Source organism: Anarrhichthys ocellatus, unplaced genomic scaffold (assembly GCF_004355925.1).
Source record: "Anarrhichthys ocellatus isolate YVR2014 unplaced genomic scaffold, GSC_Weel_1.0 scaffold153, whole genome shotgun sequence".
NCBI classification, from domain to species: Eukaryota; Metazoa; Chordata; class Actinopteri; order Perciformes; family Anarhichadidae; genus Anarrhichthys; species Anarrhichthys ocellatus.
This window is the reverse complement of record NW_022280183.1, coordinates 19,469-42,250: the sequence shown is the minus strand read 5'-3', so window position 1 is coordinate 42,250 and position 22,782 is coordinate 19,469. Positions and strand designations below refer to the sequence as shown.

Sequence of the window (22,782 nt, the reverse complement as noted above, 5' to 3'; positions counted from 1 at the left end):
CACTAGGGGGCAGCATAACACAACAGAACACGCTTCTTTGCTTTTGGTTGTTTTTCTTTTGTGGATCTGAGGTTGCGGTTGGGAGCGTGTCGATGCAGGAGGTATAAAGGTAAGGAGGGGTTCAGGGTTATGAAGGGCTTTGTATGTGATGAGAAGAATCCTGAACTGGAGTCTTTGCTGTGTGGGGATCCAGTGGAGGTTCTGAAGGACTGGGGTGATGTGGTCCCTGGTGGAGTGGGAGAGCAGACTGCAGCTGAGTTCTGGATGTATTGTAGGTTGTTGATGATTTTGGTGGATGTACAGGATGCTGTTGCAGTAGTCCAGTCGAGAGGTGATGAAGGCGTGGAGGAGAGGGAGGGCGGAGATGGGCGATGTTCTTCAGATGAAAGAAGGCGGTTCTTGTGATGTGATTGACGTGCCGTTCAAAGGAGAGGGTTTGATCAAAAGTGATAACCCTGATGGTTAGGCCCTAATTGATTCTTTCTCTAAGGTTTATGCACACTGCAATGATTTGTTGAGCACTAAAGAGTCACGATATACAGGCGGTTCCTCTGCACCAGCTCAGGATTTTGAACGTATAGTAGGCCTATGCACTCCTTGGCAGAATGAATGTGTCGGTAAAACGTATCAATATAGTTCATTTAATCTGCACACATTAAACAATTACATTGGTCGGCATACATTTAAGTCTAACATCAATAACAAAGATATAAGTACCACAATGCTGATACTTTGCTGTCATTCCTTCTGTTGAGACAAATAGCAACCTCTACCTCACACCAGATGTAAATTATAAATGGACTTGTACTTGTGTAGCGCCTTTCTAGTCTTCCAAATACTACATGTCATTCATGCATTCATACCCTGATGGCCTACTTGAGTAGTTTGGGGTTAAGTGGTTTGCCCAACGACTTGAGGAGCCAGGGATCGAAAACATATCGGAACATTAAATAATACATTTAATTAATACAATGCAAGAAAATTCATCCGTTACATTTGAGTTAATTAGTTTTGCCGATATTTGGTCATAAACCAGCATATTAAGTGTTCTTTAATTAATTCACATTTTCACCAGGTGATGGTGCTACACAGAAAGTCAAGGGATCACCAAATTCATCATAGTTGATGAGATATTTCAATGCAGACTGTTGGACAGACCAACCAACCAACAAACATTGCCATCTCTAGAGCCATGGCACCAGCATGCTAACAACAACCAAAAGACGACGACCTCCACATCTACAGATGACCTCCACATCTACAGATGACCTCCACATCTACAGACACAAACAGTCAGCCTGAGCCTCAGGGCATTTAACTGAGCTACACTCACAGAGACGCTGACTCAGTGTCACAGCTCTGCCCCTTCTCTCCTGTCTCTTTATTTATCACTCACCTATCAGCTCATTCAGTGCACCTGTCAGCCTCCCTCCTCATCAGCACAACTCCCCTCCTCTGCCTCTATCAGCCACTATTTAAACCCCTGCCTCTCAGTCACTCCTTGCCAGCTCATTGCCATGTCTACCCGCCCGTTTGGCTCGTCCTGCCTCGTCCTGCTGGATCCTCCCCCCTCATCTCTTGTCTCGTCCGTGGGTTCCCTGTTGTGTTCCTGTAAGTTTCCTGTTCTGATCTCATCCTTCATTAAATACCTGCTTCACTCTACTTCTGGTCTTGTCTGTATTTGAGTCCTCCACCACACCCCGTGACACAAAGTGTGAATACATTTCCTCTCTCTGAATCTTCTGTCTAATTAAAACCACATTTCCCAGAAACCCTGTTACTTCCTCATCCCGCCCCCTTTAGCTGGTATTTTATAATGATGGAAGCCACCGCCTGCCAGGAACTCTGCAATGCAGTCCCAGGCCCGTTAGAGGCAGCCGGTGTTTCTGCTGTGAACATTTTGGGTAATGAACATGATATGATAATGTCATCATACTATGCAGCACATGTTGGTTCCACTCAACATATTATGTTAGTACCTGTAAAAGGTCCAGAGATATAGACTTAACCGTATATACAGTAGAAGGCCAGCTGGGCCTGCAGCATTGTGACCCTGCTGTATATCTATAACATGATATCCTGGAGGGTGGACTTCCCCTGGACCACGCTGACCATTATGCCCACTGCGGGGCTGTGGCTGCATAGCCTGCTGGTGACTGTCTGGCTGAGTTAGCATCAAATGGACTTCCTGGCTCAACTCTCTGGAGAGCAGCCAAACAGACACAGCTCTCTTAAAGACACAGAACGCATGGGAAACGATAGGAGCAATCCATGCAGGGATGTATTTCTCCTTCTGTATTATTCAAAATCGGGGCACGTATGCATTATATTAACAATCCAAATATGTATCTATCTGACATGGCCTTATAGAAATATGGCATAATGCTCTTGCTCCAGCAGTCCAATGCAGTTAGTTTGACCCAGGTTTGTCATATTCATCTACAGCTCCTGTTGTCAGTGGGAGGCTCCCATGTGTCGTTCATATATTCCACCCTACAAAGATGTACGACTACAGAAAACAGTGAGAGAATAAATCCCCCAACCACCCAGCTGAGTGAAGAATGGGTTAAAAGTGTTCTGTAACAGCTGGACTGTTGCCACGCCTTAATCTTCTTATTTTAGTCTGATCATTTCACCCACGGCCTGCATGATATCAATGCAGATACCCGCTGTGCCTTCAGTGGTAGTTCAGTAACATGAAATTTATTATTTCTGTTTTCTCTTCCATATTAGTTTGTAATTAGATGATTGAATTCATATTGACAGCCAGGAATCAGCTGGTTGTCTGTGTCTGTCTGTTAGTTTATTTATTTGCAGAACTCAAATCAATATGATAAATAATCTACATTATAATGTATTAAAAATGCATTTTAAGTTTACATTTTTACGTTGGCTTGTATGGTTTATTTTTATTTTTTTTTATCTTTATTAAAAAAGTAAGTACAAAGATAGACGTCACATATCGTCAAGAGAAACAAAAGACAAACTAAAATAAACATTATGGAGATGAAGAATAATAACCTGCTTTTTAAAATGATGTATTAGACAGATCACCAAATAATTGGTTTGAATGATGTTTTAGAGACAGAATAAAAATCTATTGAGAAAACGACTTCGCAAATTTAGATTTGTGATTGAAATTTACCAAAAACCATCATGAGATTTGTAATTAAATTAAATGAATTGATAATGCTTTTGAAATAAACAATAACACCTTTAAGACTCATTTTAGCAAGTGGACCAGTTCTCCTTAAAATGTACATTTCCATATTCGTCCATATCTGAATAGAACGTGAACAACTATAAAACAAACACGTCAGCGTTTCCGGTTCACTAATGCAAAGTGAACATGCAGTGAAACTTGACACCAATACATTAGAGAGTTTTCATATGAACCTTTTTGGTCTTAGAAACAGAGCATTTGAAGGGACCCAGACACGACTTCAGCTATTCAATGTCACATATTTGTGAGTTCCAATATGATTTTCCTCTCGGTGAGGTTTTATTACAAGAAAAACTTTCTCTTATTCTCCTATTTATGATTATCACAGGTTCTACTCTAAGTGCATTGTGAGTAAATGTAAGGATGGTACATCCAGTTATTACATGTTACATTCCAGATATTCAGTCTTAACTGAATTTTGCTTTGTAAGACAGTATTGGTTACAATGGAGCGATCGGGTATTTCATGTCTAAATGCTCCTTTAAAAAAATCCAATTGCAGCTTCTGCTTCAATTCAAAAAGCCTTTTCGGCTGCTTCCTCAGCTGAGCCATTGTATCTGTAGCATCTGTTACTAACCTGCAGTCAAACAATCCCAGTTCTCCCTGACACTCTTTGATCCAGTCAAATGTGTCTCTGGCCTGAAAGTGTTGTGGTTTGCCGCAGAATGTGAGGCTGGCTGAATGCTGGTGCAGTGAGCAGTCAGTAACCTGATCTAAGAGTGAATCAGTGGTTCTCTCAGCAGACATGCTGTACATGAGCCCAGCTGTTCCTGTCTAACACCTGTCCCCCCCCGATAACCCATTCCCCACAATATCTATAGAACAGGACCAGTCGCACACTGAAGCACCATTCACCCAGCTGGTGCAGTGTTGTCCTCAAAAGGCATTGAAGTTTTTGGGTGTGATTTTCTGCATAGTTTGGAACATTTTGGAAACCACCAGAAGTGACAGAAGAGGGTGGAGCTAAGTAAAACCAAACGCTGAATAAGCCCGTTTAAGGCGACCAAAATGTTACAATTAACTACCATGAAGTGAAAACACACTGTGAAGGGTTACAATTGTACGATGAAAGACCACGCTCTGGTAGCGCCCTGTCAATCACAGGGTAGCCCCGCCCTAAAGCATCCCCTGCTTTATGGTCTATTCGACTCTAAATAGGAGCAAAATGTACCAAATGAACATCATGCTGTATTGAAGAAGACTCGATCTCTGAACCCATCTGCTCTCTGTGTGATGACAGATAAGCCTCTGAGACAAGGGGCTTTGGGGGTTCTAGTGTAGCTAACAGAACAGGACCAAGACTTCATTTTCTGTGCGCTGCTCGTGGTTTACAGTCCAATGAGCAACTAGACACTAGACTGGAGTTGAGGGGCACGACCAGATTGTCGTAGTAGCCAGTTTACAAGCTAATTTTCAAACCAATAAAAAGCGAAATCATCATCAGAAGATAGCCGGTGGGTTCCCAGATTGTATTTGCTCCAACGTGTTTGGTCATTACTATTCTGACTACAAACCAGAACGCCAGAATCAGAATCAGAATCTAGTTAAAGCATTATAACCTCTGATGTGGTGTCTATCCCAGCATCTGTCTCCATTTGTAACATTGATCTAGCTGCTGGAGGCTGAGTGCTGACTGCTGCAGTGTTCTAAGAGATGCTGAGTCATGGGACTCAGCTCTGATTCAACAGGGCTTCACAGAGACACACTGCATGCTAGCGTACTGTAAGCACACTGTAGGAAGTGCTTCATCAGGAGGTACTGTACTCATACAAAGCATCAAACAGCAAAATCTTCTTCCAGTGCACTGAAAGGTTTCTCATGCATTAAGCTCCAGCTGAGCTGTCACCACAAACCACTCAATGCATTGCATGGACCCAGAGAAAGAGATGAATGAATAATAGATGAGTAAAAGCTCAAAGGCAGCAGGCTGAAGGGAAACCCAACTGACTGAGATCAAAGAGAGGATCCACATTGTCCCAAGGCTGTCTGTAACACATTGTCTGCAGTATTAGCTAACATGTTACACAGCGTAGTCAAGTCATCTATGCACAGCTGCAACTAGGAGGACTTCATGAGTACTGCGATAATTCCCCAGCAGAAAACTCACCCAAAAATGTGTTAAATGTGCTAAATTCTGTTAAATCACAAAATGTTCCATTTTATTTATACATTTAGCATTTAGCTTACTTTTTTTATTTCAAGAAAAAGACTGCTAACTTCATTCCATCTATAGCTCAGTGCCTAAAACAGTCCAATGTATTCTCAACAAGGCTCAGAGTCATGCAGTCATACAGCCACACGAGCAGCTCTGTGAGGATCTGCACTGTGAGCTACATGCTAACGGCATGCTAATATCAAGGCCCCAGGAAGTGCACCGGGCTCTGAAGCAGAAGAATTTGACATGGTGGCCAAACAGTATAATTACAACTTCCTGGTCCATCACATGATGTCATTAAACCCCAAAAAACGTTTTCCCATAGACTTCCATTGGGAAAGGTAAGTCTGCAAATAAGCATTTTTTTTAGGTGAATCGCCGTAGGAACACTTATACGGCCTTTGCTTCAATCATTAGGCCCTAAAAGTTGTAAAATGCACTTAATAACCAAATTCCGAGATGGCTACTTGGCTAATATGCCCACAGTGACAATGCTTTTGCTTTTTGTATGCAAACATTTGCTTAAATTTGCAGTAGGCCTATACACAAAAAGCACAGCTTATGCTGATGATATTTCGTTTGTTTGGCAGGTATTCGGTCATAAAACAAACTAGACAAATTACATTTTTGACTTGATGATGATACTCAGAGGACGACACTTCTTAGAGCATCCTCAAAGCAACCTTGTAGTAAAAATGATCAGAATCAGGTTCAAAAGTCCAAAATGTGTATTATGTGTTTAATTTTAGAACGTATTGTTTAGGTATCCACCAAGAATGTCCGAGACACACTACACCCTAAAAACTCTCTATTTCGCTATTAAAATAATTGATACACCAATTGATTAATCGATTGCCCTGACGGTGGCTAGTGGTATTAAGTTATCCTGGCTTTCGCCTCCCTAAGCAGGCTGAGACGGTCTCGCATGATTTTGGGGGGTGCGTTTATTACCTAGGTCAGAGGTTGTTGAACAAGCCGTTCTTCCAGTGCTTCACTCGCACTGGGAGGGGGTATTGGTTATGCAGCTAGGCTGTACACCTCTTCGGTATACTCCTACTCGTGTTATTATAAAGACCCCACATTTCTAGAAATATGAGCCCACAGCACTTTATAAAAACTGAATGGGGCAGATCTTAAAAATGTTTAAATTTAGTGTTTCCTCTATACAAAAGAGGTTTGGGTTACATTTCCCACCAAGAAAAGGAAATCCAATAGTACAGCATACAATGATATTTTAGACAGTAGCATGTTTCCAACTATGAGGCAGCAGTTTGGGGACCCGGTCCATAAAGAAATGGATCTCCCAGTTCGGTGTGGAAGAAACTAACTGGCCCACACAGAACTGACCTCAACCCCATCCAACACCTTTTGGATGAACTGGAACGCTGAGTAGAAGCAACATATTAATACTGTTGTGGATAAAATTCCTGAGTCTCTTCATGCTGAAATACATAATACCAAAAGCCAGTTTGTCTTTTAAGTATTTATTCTCTGCGGAGAGAAGGTTCAATCATCACAACAGAATGCGTTCAGTCTCAGTGAGGAAGAACCAAGAAAAAAGTGAACAAGCTTTCTCTATACAGAATGAGCAACGGTGGGGGCTGATGGCCAGTGTTACACACATTTCAGCCTCAGACTTTTGGTCTGAGACTGATAGGAACAACATTCAAAAACAAACGGTCAGCAACCAAAGCAATCGGCCCAAAGGCCTTGGTGCTGGAACATCCTCATACAACACAGTTAGTTATCTTTGTGAACAGAGAGGGAGAACTCTTCTTCTGCACAACAGAGACACGGTGAAGTTCAACAAAGTTCAGAGCAAAATTACTTACGCATGAATACAATATAATGAGAAGAAATATATATTAAGTAAGTAGAAATATATACTATGTAAAAAAATTACCATTACATTACGCAATACTCTCCTTTGTGTGTAATATTTGGGTGTCCACATATGTTCATGTGGAGTGAGTCATAAGAAGAAACCTGGACAGATCAATTCAAATATATGCCAAGACAGTCTTTTGACATTGTTTAGATACGAGCAGATCTCAGACTTCCAAGAAAAGAAGAAAAACAAGAATTTTGTACCTAACAAATATAAACAGGAACAGTTTTAACCAATGTGCTAATAGTGTGGTAACATTAGCTAACAACGTTGATAATGCTGGTAGATGTCCCCCTTCAATCAAGCTGCTGTAGCCTTTGTTTAAGGCCTCCATGGCTGCATTACGAGGAAACTGTTCTATCGAACGTATATGCAAAACATTCACTGAACATGTATTTCTGTTTCTTTTAAGCTGCGCTGATTTAAGGAATTACTTGGTGGATGGTTGCACTGTGTAAACTCCAGTGGCAGAGCAGCACCCTTTGAGCCTGTGGCGAATGTCGTTTGGGGCTGTGAGCGTCCTGACCCACTACATCACAGTACTATCAGGGTTCTAACTTGTAACCCTACTGTTGCACAATAGTTTTGTCAAATCACCCAAAGGCATGAGGATGACCGATTACATTGCAAGGTACCAGAGCTCAGCACCTCGAAGTCAGTCTGCCCAAATGTCTGCATGTTGCCAAAAGCAAGCACTTGACAACAATATGGCCGTGTCTAGAGAGGGGCACAGCGCTATACAGCACAGAGTAGCTGGTAGCTGCTTGTATCCTGACTCATCTGTGACACAGCACCGTCATGGAGCAAACAGACGAGGCCTCTGTGTGTCAGATTACAATGCACACACAGAAGAGACTATGAGCGCGACCTACATACTGTATGATATGATAAGCATAGCAGTGTTTCTGTAAAAACATCTCGGCCCACGCTGTGTGAAAACTAATTCATAATAACATTATTTGTATTTAATGAGACCCACTGAATGAATTACTATTCATACGCCTCCAGAAAGTCTTAAATATTCTGCAGTCTGCACTAAACTGTACAATAAATTTTACAATAATTCAACTGTGTAATTCTCTGCCATTAAAACTGCATCTACACTGTTCCTTTTCGTTATGTAACAGTCATCATTTCTATTGTTTTCTATTGTCTTATGCTTCTATGTAAGAACAATGATGTAACAATTTCCCCTGTGGATCAATAAAGTATTTCTGATTCTTAAGAACTAATCTACATAGAAATGTATGGTATGCATATTGTGCTAGGCTGCTTATATAAAGCCTGTACTAAGGCACAGAGGTCCATGCCATTCAGATGAACTCTTAATAAACCATCAGCCCTCATCCAATAACTCTGCTTTACAGCAGACAATACAGTACAAACACAGACCGTCATCTGTGTCTGAGCAAGCTTCTGTAGAGTGTTGTGTTTAAACCTTACATTCAAGCAGAATGCTAATAGTTGCATACCTTATATTAAGAATCAACCAGGGATCTGCAAGATGCTGTGTGGCAGCCTATAAAGGGGAGTCTGACAGCGAGGCGTTGAGACGGGAGGAGAGCTCTTCTGGTCTATGGAGGTGTGGTGTAATGCACATCCAGAGTAAAATGATTCTTCTTTCTTTAATCAGTTCATCAAATCTGTCTGCTGCATTGGCACATCATTATCACACAAGATCAATACCACCATATCTATCAGGGCACTGCAGGGGTCCTTTTGTGTGCCTGCCTTGGAAATCGTCTTAAAGTCGACGGCCTACTATTCACTGTGTTCAATGTTCCTCAGTGTGTCTATGATTGTCTCGACTTTGACATATCTCCACAGAAATGTGTAACCGTTTCTGTAAAAATGTTACTGCCTGGGGGATTCAATCATGCACAATCAAGGCCAAGAAGGCAGCTCTTCATTCCAAACAAACTGTACATCACCTCATCACCACAAATCCAGGCAGAGAAAGGTGAACTAACACGTGAAATGAGCTGCTGTCGTGCTTAGCTAGAATGAAAAACTGTAGACTCCTTGGCCTTAAGAGGCACATGACAACATCATGGTTGTAGCCACGCCAGTCACGTCCAGCTGTGTTGCGACAGTTTCCGTTAGCGAAACTTCTGCTATACTGGACCATTGTGTTCACTTAGTCAGCCACGTGGACTGCGGCTATCTAGCAGTCAGATCACAGTAATGCTACTGTTTTAGAATTGATCAAATCTAAATAAGTTCCGTTTATTGGCAGAAGTAAATGTTTCACTCTCTTCCTCAGACGCCACCGTTAGGCTGTGAGTCGCAGAATAAAAGCTGTCGTCAGTGCGGCATTTCTCTTCCGCCATCATGAGGGAAGCAGGCAGGCCAACGTCTACAGATTAGACGTTAGTCACACGTTCCAGATGAATGTGATTGACAGGCAGATTAGACCAATTGTGGACAAGTATTTGACTATTTGATTGGTTTAAATTTGTGTCTGTGAATGACGCTCGCGCAAACCAGCCAATACACATTCGAGTTGAGACGTAAAGGGCGGGTCTTGCGCTACTATAAAGTAGAAAGTCGAGCCGTTTAGCACAGCACATAAAGAAAGACAAAGTCGTCCATTGAAAGAGTCGAACTTTACCTCCGGAAAGCAAAATGAGGGAAATTGTACATCTTCAAGCCGGCCAGTGCGGAAACCAGATTGGTGCAAAGGTTAGTAAAACCGTATTTACCGTTTGAGTTCAAAATTGAGTAGTTTTATATAAGACCTCCTTGTTCTAGGAGCCCTTTCTTTGTGTTTATCGCGTTCCAGAAACCACACCCTGGGAATAGCGATGTGTCCTACTCGGGAAAATTGCCGTTGAAAGCTAATTTTAAACCAATATCTGGTTGGGTCGTCTTTAGGGCCGTAATCTGTATATCAGTATATACGAATAAAAACACTTTAAACTCATTTTGGCATTTCTAAATAATTATGCCGTCTTTGGTAGCAAACACGTAAATACTTAAACTATCTAGCTAAATTCATATAATACCAACGTGATTTACGTAGACAAATTAACGTTAGTTTAAAATCAGTTTTTGTCGCTCGGCAAACTTGCTGCATTGCGAAAAAAGGAAGTGAGCTTTTCCGATGATAAGAGAACAGCATCGAACCGTAATGTTTTATTACAATAACGGTATGAAAGGTATAATTCTGAAGACGGACCGTCGGGTCCCACCCTTTGTTCAGGGATGGTTTAGTAACGGTTGCCGACTCTTTGAGGCCTTCTTAACGATGCCGGTTGAACGGCGCCCGGCTTTTCCCTGAAGTAGGCGGTCTTGGCGGTTAGTGACGTAGTAGACATTTTCAAATTTATAACTATCGAGTCGCAGCCATTAGGGGGCCAGGCCGCGCGCGCTGAAGCCAGCACGGCGGGAAATGCAGCTTTAACTTAAAATGGTTGTACGTCGCTCAGTGATGTGTTAACGGCTTACAAAGGTTTGCATTCTTTGTTACAGTTTTGGGAGGTGATCAGTGACGAGCACGGCATTGACCCAACTGGAACATACCACGGCGACAGTGACCTGCAGCTGGACAGAATCAACGTCTACTACAATGAAGCATCGGGTATGTTTTAAAGCTGCCCTCATTTTGAATAGCATTATCTAGACGTGTGTATATTTATTTATTTTCTCACCTCTGACTGGTTTTTTTTTGTTTTGTTTTTAAGGTGGTAAATATGTGCCCCGTGCTGTGCTGGTTGATCTGGAGCCAGGAACCATGGACTCTGTGAGGTCTGGACCGTTTGGCCAGATCTTTAGACCAGACAACTTTGTCTTCGGTACTTTTTTTTTTTTTTTTTTTTTAATTAAAAAAAAAAAATAATTTGTCTTAAAAGTTCAGCTGCTAATTATGATGCACCCTGAGTGTTTGGTGCTTAACCGTTTTTTATTCCTCTCTTACAGGCCAGAGTGGTGCTGGCAACAACTGGGCCAAGGGTCACTACACGGAGGGTGCAGAGCTGGTGGACTCTGTCCTGGATGTGGTGAGGAAGGAGGCAGAGAGCTGCGACTGCCTTCAGGGCTTCCAGCTCACTCACTCCTTGGGTGGCGGTACAGGATCTGGTATGGGCACCCTGCTCATCAGCAAGATCCGTGAAGAGTACCCCGACCGCATCATGAACACCTTCAGTGTGGTGCCTTCCCCCAAAGTATCAGACACAGTTGTTGAGCCCTACAACGCAACATTATCAGTCCACCAGCTTGTGGAAAACACAGACGAGACCTATTGCATCGACAATGAGGCCCTGTATGACATCTGTTTCCGTACCCTCAAACTTACAACCCCCTCATATGGAGACCTCAACCACCTGGTCTCTGCCACTATGAGCGGCGTCACCACCTGCCTCCGGTTCCCTGGGCAGCTCAACGCTGACCTGCGAAAGCTCGCTGTCAACATGGTGCCATTCCCCCGCCTGCACTTCTTCATGCCAGGCTTTGCTCCCCTCACAAGCCGAGGTAGCCAGCAGTACAGGTCTCTCACTGTGCCAGAGCTCACCCAGCAGATGTTCGACGCCAAGAACATGATGGCTGCCTGCGATCCACGTCACGGCCGCTACCTGACAGTGGCTGCCATCTTCCGTGGCCGAATGTCTATGAAGGAGGTTGATGAGCAGATGCTGAATGTGCAGAACAAGAACAGCAGCTACTTTGTTGAATGGATCCCCAACAACGTCAAGACCGCAGTCTGCGACATTCCTCCCCGTGGCCTCAAGATGGCTGCCACCTTCATCGGCAACAGCACAGCCATCCAGGAGCTGTTCAAGCGCATCTCTGAGCAGTTCACAGCCATGTTCAGGCGCAAAGCTTTCCTCCACTGGTACACCGGCGAGGGCATGGATGAGATGGAGTTCACCGAGGCAGAGAGCAACATGAACGACCTGGTGTCTGAATACCAGCAGTACCAGGACGCCACTGCTGAGGAGGAGGGAGAGTTTGATGAGGAGGGTGAGGAGGAGCTGGCCTAAATGTAGTGCTCGTCCAAAGCTCTGCTGTCGGTACATTACAATTCACTGCAATGATCTGAAGAGTTCTTTCCAGTTTTCAGTGTTCTGTCTGCTGTTGATGTTAATAAAAGTTCTTCTGCTTATTTGAAATCTGCCTTGCTGGTTAATGACTTGGTATATGATGATGGTAGTTGAGGTTTTGTCTTAGCAGATGCACCACATAGTGAAGCTATTTTTAATTTTTCATACAACAGATGTAGGTGTGAATTACTGAAATGAATCATTTGACCCATATACATCAGCTTGGCATATCAATGAGAAACTTGTATTCTAAATGTTTGTGCTGTGAAAGGTGTGGAAATGGATGATTAGTGGATCTCAAGTATTATTTCACACATGCAGTACATTCCAGTCTGCTCTGTAATCTGAACTGAATTCATGTGTACCTGCAGTCCTGAACAGATCAAAGTTCATCTGCTTCAGCGTGTTCCTTAAAATGCTGTTGACCAGAGGCCACCACAGGTTTATACATGAACACATTAAGTATGCTGTCGATGTGAATTATACAGATTTTAATCTGTCATTCACTGATACATTTCTACAGAATTAAGATGCACTGTAAAATACCTCTGCAGACATTTTCATTTGTCAGAAAGCTCTGTGAGGCGTTCTGATTGTGGCCCCTAGGTGGCAGTGTTGGCTAAACCATTCTTTTCCACAGGCAGTAGGTGAGGATGCTTATAGCCAAAGCCAGCAGTGTCCAACTGCACACCTTCTTCACCTGGCCTTCCAGGCCCTGCTTCTCTCCAAAGCGTGACACAAAACCACTCTGTCAAACAAAAGAGATGATTAGAGGACACATCTCAGCACAATGGTGTGTTCAAAGGATACACCAGTAGATTCTGGGGAGAGTTCTCATATCCTTTAGGGAAGACAAAAGAAACTATTGATTTTGAAGTTATAATTGTGCATGTGAATAATTAAATTTGTTAGTCTTTGAAAATATTGCTCACTTTCGAGACAACTTGTGTTGCACAAAAGCCCAAAGTTCACTGAGTTAGATTATGGTATTTTGAATAATTGAAGGGAACATATCTCAAGTCTAATTCTACTTTTATTGTTCTGCTGCTGATGCACATTCTTAAATATGCATCAGCATGCATTGTCCCTGATGGATGCTCTGGGGGTCAAAAGAAATCCAGCTCTGGCAATGTTACAAACTACTTATGTCCAAATGTGGGGGGATCTGACCAGAACAAACCTGCTATAACCGCTGATCCTGAGAGGGCTGTGATTGAACAAATATGGAAAGAGGAATTGTTTATGTGCAATCCTGAATTTCACAAACTCAGTCAAAATCATTTCCGCTCTGTCAAAATGAACAGAGCGGAAATGGTGTTTGAGGAAGTGAATTTGCTAGTCAGGAGAAGAACACACAGTTGTATCGTGTCCTTTGACTCTTCAGTGAGAGTTCCCTCTGCTCGACAACTGGGCCATGGGGAGCACAAAGAAGTGGGCTTTCACCAGGCTCTGATGAAAGATGCTACCAAGTTGCACTATGGGAAGTGTAGGAGGCAAAACGGACATAATCTGTCTCTCACGTGCCTCTGATATGTTTGGCAGTGCAATCTAAACCTCTGCCCCCTTAAGAGAACTGGGTTTCGCCGTTTGACATGATGGAGCAGGGTTGCAGGGGTTTCGGTTACTTACCTAAAAATCTCTGAAGTAAAATAATGGTTGCACATGGTTAAGTGCTGTCGCTATATGAAGTCAAGAGAATCAGCGTGTTGTATCTCACCCATCCTCCCTTGTCTCGTATCTCAGGGCAGATGACGCTCTCCACATAGGCCCCCACGCGGTCCTTCAGCTGTGGCAGGACCACCACCATGTCCCTCTCATGGCAATGCAGAGCCATCTGGCCAGCCAGCACATAAACCGATAACACTGCGCTCCAGGCCAGGTCCCTGCGCCGCCCCCCAGGGACAGGGGCGAAGAAGTGCTCGTCCAGGATGCTCAGGAGCGTGGGGCAGGCCGTGTCCTCCGTCACATCCTGGAAGACACGCGGCCAGCGCCTGAAGAAGATGGGGAAGCGGGTGAGGAGCTCGTCTCCGGCGTGGCGCAGGGCTGCGGTGCAGGCTGTAGGGGCGGGACCCATGGAGCCATCTGCCCCCCCCGAGGTTACATAGTCTATGTAGTCATGGGCCATCAGAAAAGCCTCTCTTACCAGCAGGTCAGGACTGTTCAGGCCCAGTCTGGCCCCCGGCTCCTCCGACTGACACATGGTCGCTTCAATAGCCACTGAGATGGCTTGTCAGTAGGACGCAGACGACAGCACCATTGCCGAGCAGCATAACCCTTCAGCCTTTCACGCTGCTGTGGGGATGCTGTAGATGTGAAATAAATAAAACAAATCACAGTATAGAGAAGAGGGGAATAAACATGGATACTGCAATGGAGAAATCAAGTATTCATAACTCACCTCGTCCTCAACATACACCGGAGGAAAGAAGGTGAAAGAGTGTCGAGGTCCAGAGAAGTGTGTCTGTACGCGTTGCAGTCAGAGTGGTCACCCGGTCCCCGGGCTAAATATAGAGCCTCGTTGGAAACTGACACTCATCTCCAGCCTCGTATGCACAATCATGGCCGCCCTGATACACAGCCCCATTCCAGCACCAGAGGAAGGGCTGAAGAGCACAGAGGAGAAGCAGGTCAGCGCTCACACACTCCACGGCAGTGTGTGATGTTGATCTGTTACAGTGTTCTGTGAGCTGTTCACATCATGTACATGAAGAATGCACAGGAACATGACTGTGATCTTTCTGTTTCCTTTAATTCATTGTGTTTGTCTTCTCAACATTCAGCTGATGCAGCACTTCTAATCTGATCTTGCAATTGTGAGCTGGAAACAAAAATGATCATTTTGCTGACACAGCACCCGATGAGCTTATTCTCTGGAATAATTTCACTGGGAGTCTTTAAACATCTTGGGATATAAATGAGGTTTTAACGGATCAGCCCACCCGTAGTAAGAACATTCTCTCTTCCCGTTAGGCAGACATGTTTTGGTTGTATTGGTCCTCATAGAGATGTCTGTTTCAGTTTTTGTTGGAACTTCTTTCTAACAAAGAAATAATCTCGATGATTTTTTTAAACGTAAGCGCTGTAGTCACTGTGAACATTGTGTGCAGCTCTCTTCTTCTCCATAGCTCCACCTCTAGTTATACTAGTGCAAACGATCATACAGACAATTTACAGCAATATGAATCATTGAATAATAAGACAATATTTAAAAAAAGAAACATTAGGGGACCAAGTCAACAGAGAGCCAGCCAGAGAGAGGGCAACAATCACTGGTAACCAGTGAAGGCATCACACACACACATGCTTACATGCGTGTGTGTGATGGTTCTCTACTGTCAGCTATTGGCAGGAATGTCACACTGTCATGACTTATATTGCGCTCCAGACACCTCGGAACTGGAACATTTCCAAGCTACTAGGAAATGGAAAGCAACTCAAACTCAGAGTTGCGAACTGGAGGGAAGTCCATCTGCCCCGTCACACAGCAATGGACGCTCCAAGTGAATGGTAGTCTCTGCCTTTTCCTACTTACGCTGGACTGCCCTTCAATCCTGTTATAGGACATTTTCAAATAAAATATAATTTTTCAATGCTGTGTGTGCTACAAACAAAATGCCCTTCGCCTCCGTTGTATTGATGTGGAGGCAGGAATCCAGAGACAGATGTTCAAAGAATTAACAAAACAAAGTTAAACTATCTGGATGAAGATGAAGTGAAGACAAAGAGATGTTCTGTTTCTTATTTGGGTGAACGCATCCTTTAAAAGTGCAGCCAGACGTGTCTTTCACCACAAGGGAGCAGTAATGCATTACTGAGACACACTGCCTCTGTGTGTGTGTGTGTGTGTGTGTGTGTGTGTGTGTGTGTGTGTGTGTGTGTCTGATAGCTCTTCCTTGGATTTGAACTCATAACCACTTGTTTACAATGAACCACATGCTCATCAGTAATCGTACCTCTCTGTAGACTCAGACATATATGTAGATAAACATGAGGAAGCATTGAGTACATATATTCATGTGTGGATGCTGACTGTGAGAACTGTGACTAACACTCAGGCACACATGAGCAGATCTTCACGGTCCTTTAAGTGTTTGCTCTCCTTTTATGAAATGGCTTTATGCTTCACATAGGGATCAATCAGCTGCTCTGCGTATAGCATTTATGTACGTTGTTAATATATTGATTTATAGCGGCGCGAAGACATGATCAAGTGGGACCATCAGCAGCTCTGTGTTCTCTGGCCATCTGGTGCAGCATACATTGTGAATGTGCATGGGAGGGAAGATAAGGCTAACCATCCGGAAAGATCCCTCCCCACCCATCCCTGCAGGCACACACACACACACACACATTCACCTTTCCATGTACTATCAGCGTGTGTGTGTGTGTGTGTGTGTGTGTGTGTGTGTGTGTGTGTGTGTGTGTAAAATGGCTACCTACTTGTGTGTCATTGCTGAGCCAGGGAGCAGGGGAAGTGACATGTTGATCGAGGCTCCTATCAGGCCTCTCACATGTTCATGTGGCAACATCTGCAAGCGGGGAGGACTTCCTGTCTCCTGCAGAGCGGGTCTTGATGTGTAGACGGTTGCATCGCAGAGCAAGGTGCAGGAATAATAGGAAACATGATGTAATGCATGGTGGCCACTACGCTCCATGGAGCATTTTCATCATTTAACTTTGAATAATGTGACTTTAAAACTAGCTTAAAATTAAGAAAGTTTCAATATTTAAATCTCTCGTTGAACTTCCGTTTAGTTTTTAACTAAACTGAAATCTGAAATGTGTCCCAGTAATTAACTTTAACCTTTAAACTTACCATTGAGGAGGTTGAACTTTTAAAATGGTTGACTTTTTGAGATGGATTGAGTAAAAGTGTAAAGTTCCTTGAAGAAAGTTAAAGGACAAACTCATGAAAGCAAACAGAGTTTTATGATGCTGCTGGATTTCTCTCCATATATCTGTTCAGAACAGGACCATCGGACCGACAGGCCGTGCTGTGAAAGAGGTTGTTTCCTTTCTGTTCTTTGTCCGTCTTGCTTCATTTGGACGACACGCTTTTCTAAAAGGAGGACCTTGATGTTAACATGCTCCAATGGTCAGAACTAACATGGTGATGTTTAGCAGGTGCAATCTTTACGATGTTCATCATGTTCTTAGTTTAGCATGTTAGCATGAGGAGAATATTTTGTCGTAACCAAAGGCTTGGACAAATTGGAATTTTGACCGAATGATTATTTGGGAGACATACATGTGTGTCCCTAATTTAATGACAATCCAGTCAATGGTCGTTGAGGCATTTGAATAAAACCCCCAAATGTCCACCTCGTGGAGGCACTAGAGGACAATTCAGGGTATCTACAAATCCAGCAGGATGAATCATCTGGGAACCATGAATGTCTGCACAAAGACAACTGTTGAGCCCATGTTGAGCCCCATTGCAGCTTCATTATTCCTGATCGCTGATTAATCATTGAAAGGCTCAGTTTCAAGCTTCTCACTGTGAATATTGAGAATATTGACTCATTTTATTTTTCTCTTATAACTAAACTAAAGAAGAAGCTTTGTGTTTTGGACAAAACAAGCTGTTTGAATGCTTCAACTGACATTGTATTAAATGATTCATGGATTAATAAAGTAAGATTAGTCAACAATGAATACAGCTGTATTTCTATTCTGGAACAATGATAGCTCTTCCAAACAACAACTTTACAATTATTTAATTTGGGGTCCTGAGTTGATTTATATATTTCAGGTCAGAGGATGTTTCTGACAACAAAGAAGAGTTGATAAGGGCCGGACAGGACGCTGTGGTTCACCCCCCCCCCCCATCCCCCCCCCCCCCCCCCCCCCCCCCCCCCCTTCCTTCTAATGAATACAATGGTTCCTTTTCTCTCATTTTCATGCCTGCTGAGGTGTTTTAGTCAGACACCACACACACACACACACACACACACACACACACACACACACACACACACACACACGTATCTGCAATAATTGAATGTAAAGCATTACAAACCTCTCTGCTAATAGAAAAACACAATGCGAATGGAAGAGCCATAGAGAGCTTTCAACTGGATCAGTGAGACGAGGTGTGCATCACCACAGAGCAAACTCAACTACAGTACAAGCACGGTCTTATTCTGCTGGATGGAACAATGCAGTGTGTGAGTGTGTGTGTGTGTGTGTGTGTGTGTGTTATCTATCTCTCGCTCTGAGGAAGTGGCTTATCAACATCTACACAAAAGTTGAAATGCACTTTGAAGTTCCTCCCCTTTGCACAAAAAAGAACGCTCCAATAAAAGCTGCAAGGTGACAGAGAAAGGTTGAACAAAGCAGACGGATGAAACCCGACCTCCTACTGCTCCTCCCCACCAACGCGCAGTCAAACAATCGCGATCTCCACGCCTCTTGTTCAGGGCTCCCATCAGCCTCGCAGTGGGGGGGGTGGTCAGAAAGAGGTGGAAATTGCTCTGAATTTGTGGGTAATTGAAAACAGCTATATCCCCCTGTGTGTCCATCTCTACCTGCTCTAAAAACCTCCACACCCCTTCTTGTCCGGCGCCCACCTTCTATACCAACATACTTCTAATGGCACCCCTTCCCCCCCTGTCCTCCAGCTCCCACTGGACTGAATTGATGCAAACGATTGCGCGCTCATTTGCTGTCTGGAGGAGAGGTGACCCACTTGTATGGTTTGCTCGCTGTCTCCTGCCCCACCTTCTCCCAATTGCAGGTATTGATGCCCTGCCATTGTTTCCGCCTGCCCAGGGGGTGGAGTGGTTTGTGGTAAAATTGGGGGACCCCTCAGGTGTTTGATGGCTTTTATTGATTCACACCAGACTCTCCAGCTCCCATTTAGCTTCAGGCATGCAGGCTTTAGAGAGCGCCTCTGCAGAGACACCTATTGTTGAGAGGTATCATTCTGCTCTACCGAAGCATACGCACACATTCTCTACTCATGAAAGGCTGATCAATGCAGACAGAAGGAAATGTTGTGTTCTTTCTGTGTCTCATATTAAAGCTGCTCTACTCAAATGTCTCTCATTAATTGCAGCGTCTGTTATAATACGAAATAAACAGCCTCCATCTTTCTTTATAACACAACAATGTTCACAACCATCCAGCAATTACAGGAAGGTTTAAAGACACCAAAACCTTCAGCCTCGACTTCCTTCATTTTGATTGTGTGCAAAGTAATGTTAACAATATCATTTAAAAGCGTTCAATATCTTGAGTTCTTCTCATAATCCTTTCATATTTCATATCTTGTCATATTGTTACAGCCCAGGCTATGCTACAACTAACCCGACCTATGAGATGAGGTGAACTTACATTTCACACCTTGTGTTTGAGAACAAACTCAGTTACATACGTGCAGTCTTTTCAAAATAAAGTTCCGTTTACTCAGTTAGGTTTAGACAACAAAACTACTTTGTTAGGTTCTGTCTTAAAATAGTTATAGAAGTGCTGTTACTGAAGTACTCAAGTTAAGTGAGGAATAAATCAATATTGACTTCTTGAGGCAGGAACAGCGGCCTCCTGGCTGAAAGGTTGCTGGTTGTTTGTGTTGTTGTTAAAAGAGTTTTAAGATATGACAGAAATGTCAAAACTGTTACAACCATCCACAGCCTCCCTACTGAGTAACTTGTAAATGAATATAATTATGGATAAATGCATGACAGATAGATCCTTGGTTTATGTTATATAGTTATATATAGTTACTGAACAGTTTAAAATGGTATTTTATTGTCCTCGACTTGTGAGGATGGAGCCACACTCCCAATGTCAAGCTCCCCGGGTGAAGGAAAACCACAGAACTTATGCCCAAAGCTTTTGGCAATGACAGCAGATGTGGGTCTGATGTGGGTTTGAGGGGATGACCTGGTCAAGAACAGGCTTTCAGGATCTCAAGCAACTTTCTGAGAAGATTAGCAGGACTAACAGGAAAGCAGCAGGACATCACTCAGCAGAGCAAACTGCAGCTTCCCAAACTGACAGCTCATTCAAACAGCGAATGTAGTATAACAGCAGATTGAGGATAACAGGTATGTGCGGATTATCACCTGTTTGATATCACCTGTGTGAAATAGCGTTATGTCAAATTGTATAGTTTTCTGGTTCTGCATCTGCCCAAAGTAGTTGCCCCACACTGATTGTAATTCTGCCAGAAAGTCAACTCAGAAATGAAACATCAGAGCTAAAGAATACGACTAAATTGTTAGTTTGAGACGTACCAAAAAAAGACGTCACTGATGATTTCAGGTTACCTAAAGATTTGATGACGGCTAAAAATGAAAGGTGCGATAAGTAATATTTTACTTGTTTTTTGTTCAAATTGATGAGGAAGGTGCACACGTTTTGCCGCTCACTTCTTTTTTCATCACATAGCAGAGATTTCAAGCTTTCCTAAAAGCCTTTACATGTTACAACACTGATCCAAATCCAAAGACGGGTGTGGTCCAAGCAAGGGGGTTGAAGTAAGGGGGTAGGAAGTAAGGGGGTAGGAAGCAAGGGGGTAGGAAGTGGGGAGGCTTTACACAAAGACCCTCTCCTGCTGCAGCAAGTGAGGCAGGAGCAGTTGTTGGTCATACTGGAAGCTCCAGGTTGCCTCTTGACGTCATGGTAGTCGGAAATAAGAGGAGGTTCTGTCTCAAGAGGCGGTCATGCTGCCCACTATGGGCCATCCTCTCCAGGCCTAGGAGAGGGACAGGCTAAGGAAGGCTTGGCTGTCTGGATTGGCCGGCTACGGCGGGTTGTGTGTTTTATACCTGGGCCTTCAGTGCTGTCCTACTACAATTGAGCCACCTCCTAATAACCTCATTATGACGCCTCAGCTACGGGTTATTAGGGGTGTAACAATACACGTATTCGTATTAAACCGTTCGGTACGAGGCTCCTGGTTCGGTACGCATTAAGAACCAAACAATACGTTTGAATAATACTAGTGCATTTGGAAAATGCAGACGCTTAAATTGTGTGAAATATAATGTTCTCTCGGTGGAGCCACTGCGCTCAACCTGGCAACCCACCCAACGTAACAGGCAACATGCTGTCTGACACGCCCACCACAGAAGAACAACATTCTACTCTGGTGAGGCACGTGTGTTGTGGGAGGCGTGCTATGCTAAACTAGCTTAGCAGGAAAACCAACAGCAGCACACACGCTACACTCTCCCCCGCAGCGTTTAGCTGTTCACTACTGATTCAAACAGGCTACAGCAGTCACCTCACAATCCACATGTCTCCAGACCATCACTCCTGCTTTGTTAAAGAAAACAAAAGCCCAAACAGAGAATCACATGTCCGACCCTAACATGACGGGATGCTTCGTCATTAACGGTCAATGCATATAGTCAAAATCAATGTAATTAACACAATGACAAGAACAAACTCACAAGAACCAGTCACATATATTTATATGACAACGAAGCAACAAATCAATCCAGCAACACTGCAGCGCTAAAACACGTATTCATCCGCACACCAAAGAGCACGAGCCATTCAGATATTATTCACATCAGAGGGAACAATATTAACCAGATCATAAAAACAACACCATAGACAAATGAACACAGTAGTAACGCTACTGCAGATGTAAAAACAAAAGCACTTCACTTACCAAAGCTGCTGTTTTAAACACAAAGTCCATCCTCCTTTCTTTGATTACAAAGAGTTTAATACAACGGTTGTACAGAACATCGGTGCGGTTCAGTTCCAGCCACAGGTCCTCCTGCGAACGTGTTCATTGAGTTGTAGATCCACTCGGGTCTCAGCAAAAGTTTTCAAAAGCACCGTAGCTTGTAAGTGTCCTGTCGTGCTATGCTGTCTGAGCCAACTCAGGTTAGTAAATCCAGCGTAGCTCCAAACACCAAGATGCTCAGTCGCCAATGAAACGTATTCCCAGCCATAAATTGTGCAACACTTCTCCAGCGCTGTCAGCCAGGAATACCGTTCGTAGTTGCAGGACTGAAAGTTGCGCTCAAATCCTTTTCCTGGCTGGGTCAGGGCTGATGTCCAGCTTTTCTTGAAATCTCCTTCTCGAGAAATCCGTTTCTCCTCCTTCAGCCATTGAGTGTTAAAAAAAACAAAGCTGGGTAAAAAAAAAAATCTACACCAAGCAAAACGCTAAAAATGTCATAACTTCTTACATATCTTTCAACTTGAACTCTTACTACTACTGAGTTCTGCTAGCTGCTTCAGTTTCACAACAATCACGCTAGCCCACTGACCAATCACACCGCATAATAATGCTGACGTACTTGTAGGCTACCTCAGTAGCTCTGACACGTCAAAGAATACGCCCAACATGTCAAACTAAAGATCACTCACTTTAGTGAGTGATCATTCACTTAAAGTGCACTGGCTGCAGGTGAGACTCTGCAGGCTTCGGGCCTCTGTTCTTACCTAGAGACACAGAGGTGAAATCTGATTGGATAAAAGCTCTACTTAAAACAAGCTGCACTGGAAGCAGAGC

General features: G+C 43.5%; 2 protein-coding genes across 3 annotated transcripts; one reads left to right on the top strand and one right to left on the bottom strand.

Annotated features, from left to right (window-relative positions):
• Positions 1-7,257: 7,257 nt before the first annotated feature.
• Positions 7,258-14,798, bottom strand: bcl2l16 (BCL2 like 16). 2 transcript variants are annotated; one of them, XM_031877879.1, is made up of 3 exons: positions 14,704-14,798; positions 14,023-14,608; positions 7,258-13,053 (listed from the first exon to the last, which is right to left on the bottom strand). In XM_031877879.1, the coding sequence occupies exons 2-3, from the start codon at positions 14,503-14,505 to the stop codon at positions 12,925-12,927; spliced, it is 612 nt and encodes a 203-aa protein (XP_031733739.1). In that variant the 5' UTR covers positions 14,506-14,608; positions 14,704-14,798; the 3' UTR covers positions 7,258-12,924. The 2 variants fall into 2 exon arrangements, with proteins under 2 accessions (XP_031733739.1, XP_031733740.1); XM_031877880.1 differs by having other exon boundaries at positions 12,984-13,053; positions 13,935-14,608.
• On the top strand, positions 9,823-12,374 carry LOC116400173 (tubulin beta-1 chain). The gene is made up of 4 exons (XM_031877878.1): positions 9,823-9,948; positions 10,738-10,846; positions 10,950-11,060; positions 11,185-12,374. Exons 1-4 carry the CDS (start codon positions 9,892-9,894, stop codon positions 12,243-12,245), a joined length of 1,338 nt encoding a protein of 445 aa, XP_031733738.1. The 5' UTR covers positions 9,823-9,891; the 3' UTR covers positions 12,246-12,374.
• Positions 14,799-22,782: the final 7,984 nt, after the last annotated feature.

Excerpts from the sequence above, each read along its gene's own strand:
- LOC116400173 (XM_031877878.1), top strand. The coding sequence starts at position 9,892 with ATGAGGGAAATTGTACATCTTCAAGCCGGCCAGTGCGGAAACCAGATT. Across the intron at positions 9,949-10,737 it reads GAAACCAGATTGGTGCAAAG|TTTTGGGAGGTGATCAGTGA; the intron begins GTTAGTAAAACC and ends TCTTTGTTACAG. Across the intron at positions 10,847-10,949 it reads CTACTACAATGAAGCATCGG|GTGGTAAATATGTGCCCCGT; the intron begins GTATGTTTTAAA and ends TTTGTTTTTAAG.
- bcl2l16 (XM_031877879.1), bottom strand. The coding sequence starts at position 14,505 with ATGTGTCAGTCGGAGGAGCCGGGGGCCAGACTGGGCCTGAACAGTCCT. Across the intron at positions 13,054-14,022 it reads TACGAGACAAGGGAGGATGG|AGTGGTTTTGTGTCACGCTT; the intron begins GTGAGATACAAC and ends TTTGTTTGACAG.